Raw genomic sequence first — 19459 nt, forward strand, 5'->3', positions numbered from 1 at the left:
TAAAATGCACGAGTCATATGAACTATTTTAATGGCGTTATAATGGTTCTTTATGTAACTGTGGGAGCTTGACAGTAATGAACATGACTAACACAGTATCGGATTTGAATCGGGCCCGTCGGACCGATACCTGATCCGCCTACAAATGTCAGTTTCTAAGCCGATACCGATCCTGATATCTTATCGATGCATCCCTATCACAAAACACTACAGTCAAATTAACTGAGTAAGGTTTTTTTTTATCCACTCAGGGCTGCGTTTCCCAATAACAATCGATCTTAGCAGTTAAGAGCATTTTCAACTAGCAATTTTATGAACGTTCGTTATTTTTTACGTACGTTTCCCAAAGCTGCACTTAACATGAACATGCAAGGACAGGCTTTAAGTGCTAATTAAGAGAGTTGCTGTCCATGTGACGGTGCTGAAATGTGACGATATAGTGCTGCTCATCATTGTAACTTCATTATATTTGTGCAATAATTTACCAATTTGTAATCTACCTTATTAAATATTCGAACTACTTAACTGCATATTATTGTTTTTACAAAAATTTTGTGCAGAACGATCTTTTTCTTTTACACAATCTGCTTCCATAATCAGGTGTGCATTTGTAATATTTCGTTTTCAAAATCGATATAAAAGCTTCCGGGATTAGTGAAGACAGTGGAGGCCCTGTGTGTTGATCCTGCTAATTAAAAGCATTCATTGAATATTATTCCGTGTTATAGCGGAGTGCAAAATAAGGAGACGTTTAGAAGATGCCCTTTATGGACATTCACCAATAATACGGAGGTCTGCTCTTGTGGTGACAGCAATGCTGCAGGTGTGGTGCTACACAACTTGTAGTGCTGGTGAGAGTGCCTCTGGGTGTCAGAGAGGAAGAGGAGAAGAGGAGAAAAGCATCTGCAAATAAATTTAGGATGATGAGCAAATATATACGGACGATTTTTATGCACGGCAGCAAGTTAATTACTTTTTTCTTCTCTTTCTAATATTAATTTATACAGTTGTCTGCATCAATCATGCCAAACTTGTTGTTACCAGCTTGTCCAACTAGTCCACACAAATAACTTTATTTGCTTACTATTTAATCTATTCATCCATTTAGACTATCTATTTTATGTATTTCATTATAATAATATGTTCGTTCAGGCAGGTCACATTAGTCAAGCTTGCAATCTATTTCACATAAGTGAAAAATTGTGCCATGCTGCACTGTCAGAAAAAAAGTGCAATAATTGTACCATGTTGTATTGTAATTCTGATGGATCTGTTCTGATACCCCTGGGGAGGTTTGATTTGCTGCTCTCTCTGCTCATGACTGCAGTGATGGGTGTGGAGTTTGCCCAGAACAGAACCATACTGCCAACACCAACAGATTTGCTCTTCAAATTGTCTATATGTCCATAAGTGTTCATTTGGCAAAAGTGGTCCTGACTGAAACAAGCTTAAAAAGCAAACCAGACTTTGTGCCAATAGTCATAATGTTGTCTATGCAGAGTAGTGGTTCACACATGTAAAAGGGCCAGAATGAGCTTTGGCTCCAGCACAAGTTAGCAGACCATTCAGCCGCAGATGAACTTAAAGGCAATTTCAAGTGCTGTAAAGACAATAAGGCCTTCATGGTGGTGATGTTGTTACTCTCATTATCGTTACATGTTGGATTGAATATGTTCAGGTTGTCTATGAGTATATGAGTGACTTCCTTTGAACATACTTGTAGCTGGGGAGGGAGAGAAAGAGTTATGAAAAGTAAAAGAAAAGGAGAGCAGGGAAGTAATCAATGAGTTGACAGTCCATAACCAGAGATTAGACCTGGTTATTGAGCACAGCACACAATGCACACGCGCACACACATAAATACACAAGAGGAGAAAGGCCTCGGAGTGGCAGATCAAGAACAGGTTGTTATAAAGGCACACGTTTTCTCTCCAGGCAGAAATGCATCATCTATAGTACTGCAGAGGGGAAAATCACATTTACAATCAAATGAAAAAGAAGGCAGAGGCGGGGGTCTCAAGATGGACATAGAGGAAATGCGTCGGACCCCCCTGAAGATAGACACACACTTTAGGAACATGGACGACAGACATGGACAGAGCGTCGACAGTGGATAATGCATCAAAGTCTCAGCAACACAAACTAAACTTACCCGCTGATACAGATTCAGATGAGGAGAAAGAGAGAGAGAGAGAGAGAGAGAGAGAGAAAGCGATGGGAGACAAAATTAAATGTTTGTTATTGAGCATACTGTATGTAGACTTTTTCAAACATCTTAGCTTGACGTGCACAAACACGATTAAGTCTGGGAATTCTACTTAAGTTTTAGGTTGACTTATTGGTCACAATTGAACAGGTCTACTTGTCTTGGAAAGTTTTATCATACAGCATGCAGAAAGGGTGACTATGCAATGGGGACGGTGAAGAGTCGTCCTCCTCACAAGGCACCACAATGGATGAAAATAACACAAGTCAAATGACATGAAACGGTCAAATTCAACCAATAGCAGTGAGTCAAAGAAATGTGATACAGCAAGCACTTCAACAACATGCTTTAAGGGCATCAACATATCCAATTATGCAACAAGCTCCCAATCCTGCTATAAAGAGCATAGCATAGGTCTAATGTTAACATTCAGTAAACAAATGGCAATCCTAGAAATTCTGAAAATGTCTTTGTTTAAACAGTAAACCACATGGCAAAAACTGGCTGTTTTCTTAAAGCAAACAGGTATGAAAATGGGCCTGTATTCTTAATTGCACTGAAATTATACATGTTATAATAGCAAATCAGTGGAATGTAAAAGGGCTTTCTCATTACATTAACAGTACTGGGCTATACGGTAGGAACTAAGACTATGTTCACACAGTTAGTGTTTGGAAATGGCAACTGTGTTTATGAACAGGTCCTGCACTGTACATAGTACAGCAGAATGACAGACTGAATAATGTCTGTATAAGCAGTTAACTTAAGTCAGTCACCTTCACCTTACTCATGTTAGGCTTGAGTAATGCCTGTAACCATAGTGAAAGATACTTTGTACTGCTTCTTCAAGGATTGATTTTTTTATTCTAGACTGTTCAGAATTTCAGGAAACTTCCACTGCTTTCATTCTTTCACATTCAAGTGGTCAAAAACTTTTTCCAGTTCAATTTTTTCCCCCTCATCCAGCAAAACACTTACCAGATGTTTTGAAACCTAGTCTCACATAAACATGTTCCTATACCTACATTTTTGATAAATGTTTTTTTACGTGGCTCGTTGTACGTATCACAACAGTTTCCTGGTGAAATGAACAGTAGAGATGCGAAAACGAGTTTGATGGCAAATGAACACTTCATAAACTGTTATGTTTCATCCTGTTCCTCACACATGGCTGATGATATGACATCAAATCACTTACTATAGCGCATGACTGTAAGACGATACATTTTAACGTTTGCACTACACAACCAACTACATTTGCAGAAATTGATTCTTTGCTAAGCTCCGCCCACAGTTTAATCCATGGCATGCTCTTCTCAAAATATATTTAAAGATAAAAAAAATAGAGAAAAAAACAATCTGTGTATCCTCGCGTCACTATTGCAAGTGAGCCAGCAACAAAGTTTTTTTTTTATTATTTTATTTTTTTTATAATTTCTACAAAATTCCACTTAAAACAACTCTAAACACAAATTACTCCCATAGACTCTCATTGGAAAAAAGCAAGTGCTTGTCAAAGAAACGGTGGACAGCAACAGTTGGTAAGATTGGATTTATCAGAAAAGATGGGGCTTAGCGAAGGGTCAATTGTGCAGTAGCTTTACTGGTAAAGTCATTGAAGCGCCACAAAATAACCTGGTTGCTTTAGCAATTCTTTTTTTCATGTCACGTTTGCTTTTTATGACACTATTGTTAGGTTTAGGTTTAGGTTTCAGGTTAGGGTAGGGAGATTGGATTTGTTGATTTAAAACTCCATAGAGCATTAACTATCAAACCCTAAAGGCTGATCTGTTTGGCTGAAAATTTAACTCAGTTTTCGCACCACACAGTGGACATTTCACTTCAGAATTGCAGCGACACCTGTAATATGTCATACATACTTCAATTTCAATGACGTGACAGGTTGTCGACTGTGGTGTCGAGCAAATACCAACCAAAATTTGGTTGCAATGCAGGAGTCACTTCAGTTAGGGAATGCGGTTCTTAGTATTTTTCAAACCCAAATTTTATATAAACAGAATCGTATTTAGCACTCTGAAACAAGACTGACAACACTATATTGCTGCTGTGTGAATGTAGCTTGAATGAATTCCTTTCAGGTGAGCTATCATAAGACACTACAGTGCATTTAGAGGGGTTATTTGTAAAGTATTATTGGTTTGTGAGAGGGGTGTGTGATCTAGGAGAAGCATCTTGGGAAATATGTGTGATTATTAGCTTGAGAAGGAGGATGATACGCGTGATCTTCTGTGTCAGTATTATTTACCTTGTGTTTAAATGTACTTGGGGTCTGGAAGTATTACTTTGAAGATTGTCTGGGATATTTAAATAAAAGATAGTTTGTAAAATACTCAGTACTCACTTCTTTTTTAGTCTGCGATCTTTCTCCGCCTGTGTTCCCAGCTTTCCCACTGCAATATCCTGACCCAGAAGCTCAGGATCAGATACATTCCCTGCTGCAGGAGAAGATTCATTAGTCCATCAGCTAATGATGTTTCATCGTACTTAGTACTATATTTTCAACTCTAGATACAGTATCTATTATACAGTATTTATCTTTAAAAGAATGTTATGGGCTAAATACAACCTAAGTCATACTGACAAGTATCTGTGGCATGCCGTCATTTACCATGGACAATAATTTTCGACTAGGTTGACAGTTACATAATGACAATCGCTCATAGACTTCCATTGCCGGTGGATTTCAGTCATTTTTTGCTTGTTTTTACAAACTGAGTGGCAAAACTATTTTCTGTGGTTATCAACAGCATGCACACCAATGTTTTGGATAGAGATTTGGCTGCATTGAACCCAGAATGTTCCTTCTGTGTAGAGCTGTGTGTATGTATTGTACCTTGTCCTGGTCCCACCATCTCTTTCCCCAGTTGTCCCAGTCTGGCCTTCTCTTTCTTCCCAAACAGTCTGCCAATGGAGGACTTGATGCCTTTTTTCTTTGGCTGCTTGTGGAGGGAGTCCTGACTGCTAGCTACACTGCTCAGAGCACTGGCCTCTATCTCTAATGCAGTCAGCCTGGAGACAAACACAAACACACAAATAAACTACATGAAAGCTGCTAAAAGAGGGCAATTGGGTTGAGCTTGTACACAGCATGTGTCTGATTACTGTTGTTGTGTGCATTTGTCGTCTCACCGTGCATCGTTGTGCGAGGAGGCGGGGAGCGTGTGTGTCATGCGGACTTGGCGAGGTGTGGGAGGTGGAGATGTCTCACATTTAATGGTGGCCTTGTCCTCTCGGCCGTCCTCGTCCACTGCTGCAATCTGTGAAAGGACAGAACACTATAGTGTCCTCAAAGGTGCAACATTCAGAACTGAACTGAGAACGCCTATAAAATTCCTGAATTTGAATTGTGGTAGCAAACAGAATGCACAGATGTACTTAGAATTTGAATTTATAGAAGTAGAATTGAATGTAATGAAATTCCATAAAATTCCTATAACTGCTGATTAGTTTTTAGTAATATATTTCTTTGGTCAGTGGTGCCTGCAGCTGTACGGCCGTACGCACTGTGCATACCATGAGCGCTCCAACTGACATGAGAAGTATTTACTCTCAGAATATTTCACCAATCATGAAGTGTGTCCCGTGGCAGTTTAAAAGAACTAGCGATGACCAATTTGTGAATGGATAATTCTTTTGAGTGGTTCTTTTCAGTGAATTGGCCAAACGGGCTTACAAAACTGTCTGAATCGATTCGTGATTCAGTACAATTCTTTCAGAGCGCTCTCTCACTGAATCATTTGGAGCGGTTTCTCTCACAGTAAAACAGTATCGGGATATTTACGAATACAGCACTGGATACAGTGTAAATTTACCTACAAGTAAATTGTATGTAAAGGTAACTTTAGGAAATGTCAGCTAGTGCTGTGGCATATGAACAAGGGGCTGTTCAAACTGAACGTGTTTTTGCATCCACTCACGCTGTTTTTCAATCGTTTTCCATGTAAACATTCGCTAGATGGATGTCTTTTGACAACTGTGTCACGTTTCACTGTGTTTTTAACATCTCTCACGGGAGCGCTGCATTTTTAGAAGCCACTTTAAGTTAAAAAAAGAACTTCAACTGGGGGGTCTGGGTAGCTCATTGAGTACTGATGCTGACTACCACCCCTGGAGTCACGAGTTTGAATCCAGGGCGTGCTGAGTGACTCAAGTCAGGCTTCCTAAGCAACCAATTGGCCGGTTGCTAGGGAGGGTAGAGTCACATGGGGTAACCTCCTCGTAGTCGCTATAATGTGGTTCTCACTCTCGGTGGGGCGCGTGGTGAGTTGTGCGTGGATGCCGCGGAGAATAGTGTGAAGCCTCCACGCGCGCTACGTCTCTGCGGTAACGCGCTCAACGAGCCACGTAATAAGATACGCGGACTGACGGTTTCAGACTCAATCCTCCACCACACGGATTGAGGCGAGTCAATACGACACCATGAGGACTTAGAGCGCATTGGAAATTGGGCATTCCAAACTGGGGAGAAAAAAGAACTTCAACTGATAAAAACACGTCTTGAGACACCTGCGTTCTGCTCCATTCGTTGTGGTGCGTTTTGCTTTTTTAGCACGAGAACATGTCTGTTCTTTACGGTTACTGGAAGAAATGCTTTAGCCAATAGTTACATGAACGCTACTCATACTCAAGAAAAAAAAAATTATTTCTCAAAGTCACCAGAATTTAATGCTTTGGTGTTGTTTTTGCAAAAACTTATCCCGGGGGAGCATTCCCCCGGACTCCCCTTGACATAAGGTTGTACAAGGCAGATTTCTGCGTGTACCCTCAGATGAAATCCTGCAGGCGCCCATGTCTTTGGTAACACTTTACAATGAAATGTTGTATCCGTTAGCATTAGTTAACGCATTAGTTAACGCAAATTAACAATAAACAATACTTTTACATCACTTATTAATCCTGGTTAATGTTAATTTCAACTATTACTAGTAGATTTTTAAAATTGAAATTTGTTTATGTTAACATTAGTTAATGTGTTATGAATTAACATGAACTAACAATGAAAAAAATCATAAATGTATTATATATTATTAACCAAGATTAATAAATGTTTTAAAAATTGTTCATTGTTAGTTCATTATATCTAATGCATTTACTAACGCTAACAAATGCAACCTTATTGTATAGTGTTACTATTTCATTTTTTTTGTAAGATATATGTTATCATACACATAATGTATGGGCTATTTCCAGAAACATTAGTTGATATAAATAAATGTTTGTAAAAAAAATAAAATGGCACCTATAAAAACTTTGTTTACTTCATTGTATGTTAATTTATTAAACTTTTTATTTAATTAAATTAAATTAATCTATGGACCAAGGTAAAAAGAACACTTAATTTCCCAGAAAGCTCAAATTCACCCAACAAGTCAATATTTATTTTTATGAAATAAAACATTAATAAATAAAAATGTGGTGGACATTTTTTGGTGCTGTATGGCAAAATTAATTGTTAATTGTGAACTTTTAAAGAAATAATTTAGAAAAGAAAAATTACAAATCAGGGATAAACAGACATTAATATGTCAAAATTATTGATGTAATTGTTGCAAACTTTGTGTTAGGACTATGGAAATGTTATATAATATACTATACACATTCATTTCAGCCCACATAAGAATATTTTCAATTCCATTTAAGCTTGTCAGAGCAAGCAGTGGTAGCCAAGATCGGTGGTGCTTAGCAAAGGGTCAATTTGCTTTTTTGTGACTGGAGCACATTAAGTACCTTTCGCCTGTGTTTCCGCAAGTCACTGGGCTGCAAAACAGAAAACAATGAATGTAAGTGTGTTGGCGCCTGTTACTGGACCTGATAGTCATGATGCACTCAAAGCAAATAGATATTTTCATGTAGAAAGCTGTTAATGTATTAACTACCATTGTACTTGAATGACTAATACAATAAAACTTTTGTAAATGAACTACTCTTTTGTTTAGACATTTTACTAGAAACAAGTAAAAACATTTTTTGAAAAGTTACAAATTGATGTTTTGCAGAGTATATACCAGCGTCATGACCCCCATGCGCTCCATGTCGCGGGCAGGGCTGCGGGGGGTGAGTTTGGGGGTGGAGTGTCCGCTGGGAGGTGAGGATGAGGCGAAGGAGGAAGCGGTGGCCGAAGCAGTGATGGAGGCTCCAGGATGGTGCACCCGCGCCAGGTTAAGCCCCTCCAGACTCACGCTGGCCACACGGTTCTCAATTTCCTCCGCCCTCAATTCTGTTGACTCCTTCTCTTCTTGGATCAACCTGGAAAAAACATGAGTGTGAATCAATAAGACATTATCTGACATTAAACTCATGGCACATTGGCCAGCAACTTTACACCAACATTATTTTAGTGCTTAAGAGTTAAAACCAGCTAAAACCAGCAAATACATTGAAAATACACATCGTGCAATTGTAACCGGTCCAGCTCGACCCATTCCGAATGGGATTTGAACCGGCATCTCCAACATTGGAGGCTAAAGGCTGCAGCCTCTAGCATCAGTCGCTAGTGTGCCTCTTGAGGCCAGGGGAGTGAGGTTTACACACTGCACAGCTAACTACCAGCTAGCTACCGATACGCTCACTCCCCTAAACCTCACTCCCATCTGGATCATGGCACCACTGTAACCGGTCCTGCTCGACCTGCTCCGAACAGGACTGGAACCAGCATCTCTGGCATGGGAGGTGGGTGCGCTAACAAGGAGGCTAAAGGCTGCAGCCTCTAGCGTCAGTCGCTAGTGCACCTCTTGAGGCCAGCGGAGTGAGGTTTACACACTGCACAGCTACCTACCAGCTAGCTACCGATACACTCACTCCCATCTGGGTCATGGCACCACTGTAACTGGACCTGCTAGACCCATTCCGACCGGGACTCGAACCAGCGTCTCCGGCATGGGAGGTGGGTGCGCTAACAAGGAGGCTAAAGGCCGCAGCCTCTAGCGTCAGTCGCTAGTGCACCTCTTGAGGCCAGGGGAGTAAGGTTTACACACTGCACAGCTAACTACCAGCTGGCTACCGATACACTCACTCCCCTAAACCTCACTCCCATATGGGTCATGGCACCACTGTTACCGGTCCTGCCAGACCCACTCCGACCGGGACTCGAACCAGCGACTCCGGCATGGGAGGTGGGTGCGCTAAAGAGGATATCAACCGTGAGGCGCTCCATTTAAACCAAAACAGCATTTATTATGCTACTGATATGACATTAGTCTTTATCTAATGTGAGTGCACATTATTTTAAACATACATTCTTGGGTGAAATATTCCTTTAAGTTACTACAATTTTTTAGTGTAATCTATTTGCAGATTCAGTGATATAATGGGTTCATCTCAAGGTGAACGTCTCTGTGAAGACACAATCTTCAGTCTAAGCACAGTGGCTTAGGTCAGACAAGCAAGATTTTTAAAAGGCACTATGCTTTGTCAGGCCTCAGATAGCGCACCGACCGTTTTAAATTGCTCTACCGATGCCAGTCTTCACCAGCTGTGTGCACCTAAAGAGATAAATGGCACGGCCCTGATGACTTGATTATTGCGTTATGAGGGGGAAATCTCCAACAGGAAATACAGTCTGTGGAAACTAATGCTCTCTGGGTCTCAGAAAATCCACATTCTGTTTTTGTGACATGAGGTTATGGCTTCAGGCAGGTTTTTAGGCTGGGCGTTCACGGTGCGAGTTCTGACACTGGAGAGGTCGTGAGCCCAAGCAGATGTTGCGAGTCCGTTTATCTGATAATTGTACAGATGCAGTAATACACGACACAACTTTACAACCTGGCTAATTTCTAAGTAATTGCATTAATGTTCGCCAGAGGAGGATACTGCTTTAATTCCTTGTAGCTTGCCATTTAGAAATAAAAAAGATTGGCATGGCCAGGGGCTGCATTATCTGAAAACTCATCTGCCGATTTAAATAAAATAAAATATGGATAATCATTACAAATGCTGTCCAACATTTGACAGATTCAGATTTTGAAGGGAGGCTGTGTGATTTCACGTCTGCATACTTCAATCATAATGTCAGTGTGTTGCTGCCAGTTACGGCATGACAATAAAGTGCACAAAATGCACAAGATTAAAAAGTGCAGACAATTCATGCACCATTTCTGCCGGTTACTTGGATTTAATCTAAGCGCAAACATGACATTTAGTGCAGAATTCTGAGTTAGTTTAGTGGAGTAGGCTACCTGAATTATTCAGCTTTAGATGTAGGCTACGTCCTTCTCATTTGTGTCACACTGTCACTGCTTGCATGTTGATAGCAGACATACTGAAGAAGATCCGTGAGGTCTTGTCCTTGTCATTGTGCTTTAAAGCCGCAATGTAACAAAGTTTTAAAATCAAGTGGTTGATTGACAGGTAGAACTTTTATCCTTGGTGTCACCAGACTCGCACTTGGGGAGTTGAAAAAATGTATCACATATCCATTATCGTGTGTATATACAATTATAACAGATGCTATACCCCCCTAAATGTCGCCCTAGAACTGAAACGAATGCAAGTATGACAAATAAAAATAGACCATGATGGAAATGTTAAAACTCTGTCCATCAGAGTAATAAAGATTGTTTTCTAGCGCAACCCGTATAGCAGATGGTTTGAAGGGCAGAGAGCAGCATGGCATTTTTGTAGAATCCTTCTCAGAGATGTGGTCGTGAATAAAATGGGAAAAACACAGTTTTAAAAGCTTCATGAACATTTAATTGATCATGTGAGTTGTAACACCTTCTCCTGATTGGTCAACTTCAGGTAGATCTCCAAATTGGCATGTTCAACCTCACACACCTAATGAATTCAAGCCAACAGCGGACACATTTTTTAGACATTTAAAAAAATTGCCGGGAGGTCCTTCGCTGCTCGTAAACCTCTTGGCTTGTAATTCCTCTCACGTGATGCAAGAAAAAAAGAAAAAAATCGGTCGGGAGCTCGCAAGACAGCCGAAAATAACATCATGAACGCCCGTCCTTTGAAAACCTTGCTTTAAAGCTGCTACTTTAAAAAGAGTTTAAGAAAGTAACGTACAAATATTGGTTAGATTTGTCATCCAGAGCACTTCCTGCCCTACAAGTGATGAAAATAAGCCTACAGGAGCTGCACATCTAAATAATGCCATTTTAAAATCAAACACAAATGGCAACCGCAACACATTTTTCTTTCATGATGTGCCGCATTTATGAGTGAAACAGTATATTCTGAGTGAAAATGTAGGACAGGGCATGATTTTATCCATCTGGAATTGATTGGAAAGCAAAACAAATCTGACAGGGGGTTGGATGAAAGGGGTTGAAAAATAAGATGAAAAGGAAAGTCGGCACAGAGTCTGAGCGAGTTATTATATTTTGATGAAAGGCTATGAAAACAAACTTGCATCTTCTTTGGAATACTGTAACATGCACTGGTGGATCACACACCAGGAACAAGAGACCAGGAACATGTATAACAGGGGTCAGCCGATATATCGGTTTTACCGATTTTACAGTATTTATCGGTTTTACAGTATTTATTAGCCTATATGACAATGCTTACTATATAGTGTTTATATTGTAATACATTTTAGATGATTGAAAGACTACATGTTTTCTTTCCCCTATTGGGAGCACAGACTTTACAGATTAAGAGTCCTCAGGCTTGTATTTCCAGCTTGTTTACAGTTATGGACCAAATTTGATTTTTTGTTTTATGGTTATTGTTGGGATTTTTTGTTGCAAAATAAACTGCACATGGGATTTTATTCAATTTGGACTCTTGCTGACAAATGTCTGTGCCTGTTACAGTAAGGAAAGACTTTCTCTTTTTTTTTTACATTCAATAAATTGATTTAATTAATTGGTTCTGCCTTTTCCACTTGCTTAGTTATCGGTATTGGCAAAATGCACTATTGAATGACCTCCAACGTCTTAGTCTATTTTGATTTCATGTTAACATCAAATTTATTTTTCAACACTTTTATAAAAAATATATATATATATATATATATATATATATATATATATAAAGTTAGAAATGGGTACGTTTTAAGCTTTTTCTCTTAATGATAAAACACGTCATAGGTTGAAGGTTAAGTGTTTAACATAAAGAACTGCAAAAATAAAAAAATGGCTTCTACTCAGTTTTCCCAAACACTCTTACCATCCCTTCACCCAAGCCCAGTCTGCCATGGTTTAAACAAACAGGTTGTCCAAATTTAAAATCATTGGTTGATATGTCAGACCTCTGAAACAAACAATGTTTTAAAAGCGCCACTGGGTTTATACTTTTCAGGGAAATCAACCTTCAAATGGTTCACTTAGTTGTCTCTGCATATTAAGCTGGGATACAAGGAAGTATTTTCACAATGCTTCACCCATAAAATGCCTGTCTTAATATGTTTACTCAGACAGAGAATGAATAAAAGTGTTTGCTTAACTGTCTGAAGACTGATGCAGTAGGTGGCAACAGTTTTAGAAATCGCTTGAGAAAATTAACTACTGTAGCAATGAGTGTACTACTACACTCAAACTGAACATTACTGCTCTTGCAGTTTCTCATAGACCTAGATTATTGGATATGTTGTAAAACTACCATCGACCATGCTGCAAACAATTCAAGCATTTAACATGTCTACAGTTGGCCGTCAGACATACAACAGACTCATGACGGATAGCCCTGACCATGACAGGGAAGCAAAATACTGTATAGAGAGTGATCGCAGCGAGTAGACTGACCGGATCTCTTTATTAATGGCGTCCAGCTGTTCTTGCAGCATTATAGCCAGAGTCTGAGCATCTGAATGTCCTCCAGGAGACAGGAGATCCATGGAGCTGAAGAGGGTCTCACGGTCATCGTCATCGATATCTGACATCTCCGTGTCACTATCGAACGGGTGGCCTCCTAGAACGCCAAGCTGCTGAGAGCGCCATTCATGTTCGCCCAGAGACTTAGCCTGCGGGAAGATGAAAAGAGACACGGGAAGACGTGATATTTAACACAAACCTCATGACTGCTGTGGTGAAGAGCTCCTACCTTCTGTTCCTCTATACGTAGACCCATGCGTCCTCTCCTGGGCCTGCGGATCACCTTGGTGGAGCGGTAGTGATCCGACTGCATCTCGGCTAGAGAACCCAGAGAGAAACGCAAATCTCCGGATGCATCCAGATGGGACCTGGAATCAAGATGTAGACACACAGATAACATCTGAAATGCTTTAAAAAATTAAATAATAAAATCTCATGTCTAAAATATCTCATAAGCAGCACATAATTGTTTTGTAAATGGATATTTGGTGTGTTTCTATGTGTCTCACCGTGACAGTGTGGGCTCTGTAAGGGATCCAGTCCTCAGCCGGTACTGATCCAGTTCAGATCTCATTTTGTCCATCTCCTCCGAGAGATGAGACTACAACCACAAAGCACATTAAAGTTTCATTTTACTCAGAATGGTGAGCAAAGCATATTCGTTCTGCTCAGCTGGTTTTCAGAAAATAAAAACTAATGACCTTTTCTTGAATGGAATCTTCCAACTGCTTCCTGTAACTCTCAGAGTCTTGTATTAAAACATTCTGAAAGAGAAACAAAGAATGAATGATGAACATGATGGAAAACAGTCAATGCTAACGTTTGGCTCTTCTTCTACCTTCTCCTCAAGCGCGGCCATCCTTTCTTTCAGATGAAGTTGCAATCGTTCATTTGACTCGGTCAAAAGTCTGTCAACTGTATCTGAGAGACGCTTGTTGTGCTCTTCGTTCATCTTTTCTCTCTGTCGAGCCTGAAAAAATAAACAAAATTTTTAGTTTTACATTTAAACACTAATCTGAGATACAGTATCCACATATTCACACACACTCACTCACTCACTCACACACACACACACACACACACACACACACAAAAAAACTATTTTATCATTTTTATATCATACATACAGTATGTGGACAAGCTTGATGATTTTACGAGTAAACAGTTTTAGGGGCCATTCAGGGCAAATGCGTTAATGTGCAAACAAATAGAACAGAATGCAGTTATCTCAATACACTCTTTTTAAAGTTGATGCTATTTTTACTTCACACAGAGTCTAAAAAAACGTTGCACTCCTGTGACATACTGTAAAAAAACAAAAACAAAAAAAATGAAACGAGGTGAAACACTTATAGACTTCCGTCTAGTGCATGTTTACATAGAAAAACAGAGCAGACGGATGCACTGCAAAAAAATAAATAAAATAATAATAATTCGAAACATTCTTAAAACAAGATAAATTTACTTGGAGGAAAATGTCACATGATGTTTTGTAGCATTTATGCTTATAACAAGAAAAAAACAATTGGGTAAAAAAAAAAAAACAAAAGTTATATATATATATAATTATTTTATTTTTTTTACCCAATTGTTTTTTTCTTGTTTTAGACAAATATATATATATATATATATATATATATATATATATATCTTTTTTTTCAGTTAAAAAAAAAACATTAATAATAATAATAATTTGAAACATTCTTAATACAAGATAACTTTACTTGAGAATGTAAAGATATTTTGTCTTTTTTTTTTTTTTTTTTTTTTTTTTTAAGAGAAATGTTACAAAATTTTGTAGCATTAATGCTTAAAACATAAAAAAAACAAAAACAAAACAAATTGCCAATGAGGTAAAAAATACAACTTAAAAGGTAAAACTTTTAAAAACCTAAAAAAAAAAAAAAAAAAAAAAAAATTATATATATAGTTTTACCTCCCCACCAAAGTTTGTTAGATTTCTCTGAAAACAAGACCAAATATCTGGTCATTTCACTTTTATTTTTGCTTGTCTTAAGGATGTTAAGATATTTTTTACTGGAAAACTAGACAAAAATACGCAGTAAGAAAATAATTTTAGCAGAGCGCAAAACATTTATTCAGGCCCCTTATTATAACAGTGGGTCAGTATGTTCAGAACGGAATACAAGCACACAAAGTACTCCGTACTATTTAAAAAAAAACTGTATGTGAAAAAGTATGCTCTGTGCAACAATTCAGTAGTATGAAACAGCGTTTCATGACCTCGCTATGTTGCATTTTTAATTCATAGTGTCGTCCAACACTAAAACTGTTATTTTGCACTTTAAATACAATTTTGTCTAAAAATATTTGACTCTTAGCAGACCGTCCAAATAAAGATTTAAGAAAGAGATGTTAAAAATCACAATTGATATTCCTGGTTCATTCATCAGACTGGAAATGTAAATACTGAATACTGTAGTACTGTGAGTCATAAGGTACTATGCCATTTCAAATGAACCCTGTGTGCTTTTTAATAATATAAAGTGAAACTGACCCTGAGCAGTTCCTGGTTCTTCTCCTCCAATTGTCCTTCTAAATGTCTCATACGCTCCTCGATACTCCCGTGCCGCTCCTCCGCCTGAACAACACACACATTTAATTTAATCAGATGAGACAAGGTAAATCCACAAATTAGCACAAACAAGCAAAGAAACGACCCCTTGAACCATGACTGTGACGTCAGCTCATGTCTTTAGCCAGATTTATGAGATAGACAGTTTGGTTTATAAGGTACCGTCAGACCAAACCTCACAGCTATGGTTGAGCAGACAGGTAAAGAGGAGTGTGTATTTCCTCAAGCTTTTGTTCTCTCCGTGGTGAATAAAAAGTACCACCTCAGCAACTCAAAGACACAAAGCAGACAGAGACTCTAAAATACATCTAAAAGATAGAGTTAAGTGAATGAAAGAGAGAGAGAGAGAGAGAAATTCCTAAGTCTGCAGTTTATGTCCTGGAATTTAGCTTCCATATCAGACTAGTAAACCACAAAGTACAGAGAATGTAGCGCATCATTAATGATGAATATACAATAGTTTAAATCATTTCTATCAGCCAATATTTACACAGCAGCTGTGGAAAGTATGAACAAGCATTTCATTTCTGTCTTGAACCTCCTTACTTTGCCTAATAATGTCAGCTTTCCCATTAAGCTGCATCCCAATATCCATATTTCCCCCCTGTGCAGTAGAAGACTTTTGAGAATGTCAATGAAATTGCTGTCATAAAATCACTAGAGATAGTCGGTAAAGAATCCTGTGGGTAATATTAGCCCAAAAAGCATGTACTGTATGGATGCATACTTCAAAAATCACCTCGGAAAAAAAGTATACCATCAAACCAACTACATCATACAAATAGTATGCGAACAAGTTAAGAAAGACCGTATGTGTGTGTGTGTGTGGTATACAATACCTTAGTGAGAGCTGCTATCCTCTGCGCTAGTTCAGCCTCTACCTCAGGCAGTGTCTCGGCTTTCCTCATAGTCTGCTGGAGCTTCTGTTCCGCCAACTCCAAGCGCTCCTGTAACTGCCTGTTCTTGTCCTCCATCTGTGAGAGGAACACACACACACACACACACACACAGTCTCTGATCAGACAGTTTATCCTTGTATTGCAGATACCATAAGACAGCCTATCTATGGCAAAACAAAGATCAGCATGCCCAAACAAACTAAATGTCATAACGGCCCATTATTTTTACTGTTTTTGGCACCAGTAAACTCTTAATAATGTAATCTCAGTAACAGAGCTACAATGGAAAAACACTCATTAGAGGGTTTAAAGTGAATGGGGACGGGTGCTCTCATGTACCAAAAAAGTATAATCAAATTATTAATCACGTTTGGTCATAAAACATGCAAGAATTACATTTGTTGTAACAGACGTCAAACCTGACACGATGCATCAAACGGTACTATTTTTTATTTCAGAGTAACAGCAGAGGGCAAGATTATTAGCGCATGACAACTTGTATTAAAGGAATAGTTCACCCAAAAATGAACATTTGCTGATTATTTACTCACCCTCAGGCCATCCAAGATGTATCTGAGTTTCTTTCTTCATCAAAACAGAATTGAAGACTTTTAGGATTTCATTTCAGGCATCCTCCTTTAAACAATGCAAATGAATGTCCTCCATTTTTTGATGGTCCAAAATGCATATTTAGGGTGCATCAAAATAATCCACACGACTCCAGTCGACAAATAAAGTTCTTCTGCACCCAAATGATTGATTATTTTTAGAAATAAAACAATACTTATATACTTTTTAACTACAAATGTTCGCTTCAGTACATCTCTGTGACGCACGCTCATGAGAGGGATGACGTAAGATCGTTGGTAAGGTCACGAGTCACATGGAGGACAAGGAGGCAGGAAGCGCGTCATTGTTTACAAGAAAAGGAGCGCTGTACAAACGTTTAATTGTCTTTGCTGTATATTTGTATTTGTATAAGTGTATTGTTCAAAATGGTCATTTAGTGTGTGCCTCCTGGATGCTTCAACCTTCAGAAACCCCAAAGAAAATGCACGACGGGAAAAATATTAACTTTTCATCAATTGCCTAAACATGATCATGAGCGACTGAAGCTCTGGCTTATTGCGCTGAACATGGATATCAGTACACCCCTACATTCTCTCAAATATTGGAGGGTGTGCAGTGAACATTTTACTCCTGAGGATTTCAGACCATCGAAAGAAACAAAGGGTCGATATCTGAATTCATCGGCTGTGCCCGTGCTGTTTTTCCATTGAACTTAGGTATGTGTGAAAACTTTGTCATTGTCTCACCTCCCTCGGGCTCTGCACCTCCCTCAGCGCTCCGCTCCTCATCACTTGATTTCTATTTCACTGCACGTGCACTTAATTCACTCGCTCATCACTGCCTGCATAAATACGTTTGTGAAGCTTCTCATCTATGTGATGTAACCTGTACCATTGATCTCACTCTGTAAACCCTGTGAATCTCAGTAAACGCTCTTGAACTTGGTTTCACTAACTACAACTTGTGTGGCTTGAATTCCTAACAGCCATATAGCCTATATATTTCTGCTAAAGAAAAAGCACAAGTAGATAACACAACGGCATTGCTCCGAAATAAAGGTTGGTTATTTACTGCAGTAATGTTTTTTTATTATTATTTGGAAATTATTTTTTATTTTGTATTGTTTTGGTTTGTGAACGGCACTTGGTCTGTGGTCTGTGCAGGTTTCTCTTGTAAACAATGACGTGCTTCCTGCCTCCTCCTCCACGTGACGCGTAACCTTACCAACGCTCTTACGTCATCCCTCTCATGAGCGTGCATCACAGAGATGTACTGAAGCGAACATTTGTAGTTAAAAAGTATATAAGTATTGTTTTATTTCTAAAAATAATCAATCATTTGGGTGCAGAAGAACTTTATTTGTCGACTGGAGTCGTGTGGATTATTTTGATGCACCCTAAATATGCATTTTGGACCATCAAAAAATGGAGGACATTCACTTGCATTGTTTAAAGGAGGATGCCTGAAATGAAATCCTAAAAGTCTTCAATTCTGTTTTGATGAAGAAAGAAACTCAGATACATCTTGGATGGCCTGAGGGTGAGTAAATAATCAGCAAATGTTCATTTTTGGGTGAACTATTCCTTTAAGGTCCATTTGTCACACAAATTTCATTTGGCTTCAGAAGACTTGAAATACAGCGAACAACTTGCAAGGACCACTTTACTGATACATTTACGGTGCTTTTTGTCATTTATTAGCTTGACAGTCCCAGTCCTCATTCACTTTTATTTTATGGAAAAGAGCAGCCAGTATAGTTTTAAAAAATGCACCTTTTGTGTTCCACAGAGGGAAAAGCCATAGGGGTTTAGAGTAAATGATGACAGAATTTTTTCATTCCTTTAACATATTTGTCATGCCCTTCCATTATAAAATACCCCAGTAATATGTTCTATGAACATTTTTAATCAGATTAGCACTAGAGACATTCTGACATCTTGAATATGACATCAGAGGAAGAGAAAGTTCTGTTAAAAATGGAAAGACTATTTGCCAGTTATCCAACATTTGAAGCAGCATGCTTTTGCAGTCTTTACTTGAAGTCTACCAAGTACTGTATGTGATGCAAGATATTAAGCAACTGCAGTGCCTCCAAATGATTTGAAATAATACTAAAGGGAAATTGAGAAGGTAATTTGTTTTGTGCATTCACAGGGGTCAAACCTGTCTTAGGAATGCCTCCTTATTGGCCAGTTCGTTTTCCAGCTTGTCTGTGATGTCGTGTAGCGACGTGGACTCTCTCTGCGCACTGAGATAGCGCTTTTCAAGAGTCACGATCCGTTCCTCCATGTCTTCTTTTTGACACATCGCCTGTAAACACACACACACACACACACATGCAGACAATTGGTAAATGGCACTCAGACACACTGAGGCTGGAGCCTGCAGGTGTAACAGTCTGCTGTCAA

At 38.8% G+C, this 19459-nt stretch overlaps 1 protein-coding gene across 3 annotated transcripts in view; it reads right to left on the minus strand.

Annotated features, from left to right (window-relative positions):
* The window catches only part of ppfia2 (PTPRF interacting protein alpha 2), a 218355-nt gene that overhangs the window by 20683 nt on the left and 178213 nt on the right, over positions 1-19459 (minus strand). For all 3 annotated transcript variants that reach the window (XM_051691158.1, XM_051691157.1, XM_051691159.1), the window contains 13 exons: positions 19215-19361; positions 16422-16556; positions 15505-15588; positions 13825-13956; positions 13688-13750; positions 13496-13587; positions 13216-13354; positions 12918-13135; positions 8232-8472; positions 7954-7983; positions 5356-5483; positions 5060-5235; positions 4568-4661 (listed from right to left, as the gene is read on the minus strand). In XM_051691158.1, coding sequence (XP_051547118.1) covers positions 4568-4661; positions 5060-5235; positions 5356-5483; positions 7954-7983; positions 8232-8472; positions 12918-13135; positions 13216-13354; positions 13496-13587; positions 13688-13750; positions 13825-13956; positions 15505-15588; positions 16422-16556; positions 19215-19361 — 1679 coding nt within the window. The remainder of the gene's footprint in view (positions 1-4567; positions 4662-5059; positions 5236-5355; positions 5484-7953; positions 7984-8231; positions 8473-12917; positions 13136-13215; positions 13355-13495; positions 13588-13687; positions 13751-13824; positions 13957-15504; positions 15589-16421; positions 16557-19214; positions 19362-19459) is intronic.

Source organism: Myxocyprinus asiaticus, chromosome 47, assembly GCF_019703515.2.
Source record: "Myxocyprinus asiaticus isolate MX2 ecotype Aquarium Trade chromosome 47, UBuf_Myxa_2, whole genome shotgun sequence".
NCBI classification, from domain to species: domain Eukaryota; kingdom Metazoa; phylum Chordata; class Actinopteri; order Cypriniformes; family Catostomidae; genus Myxocyprinus; species Myxocyprinus asiaticus.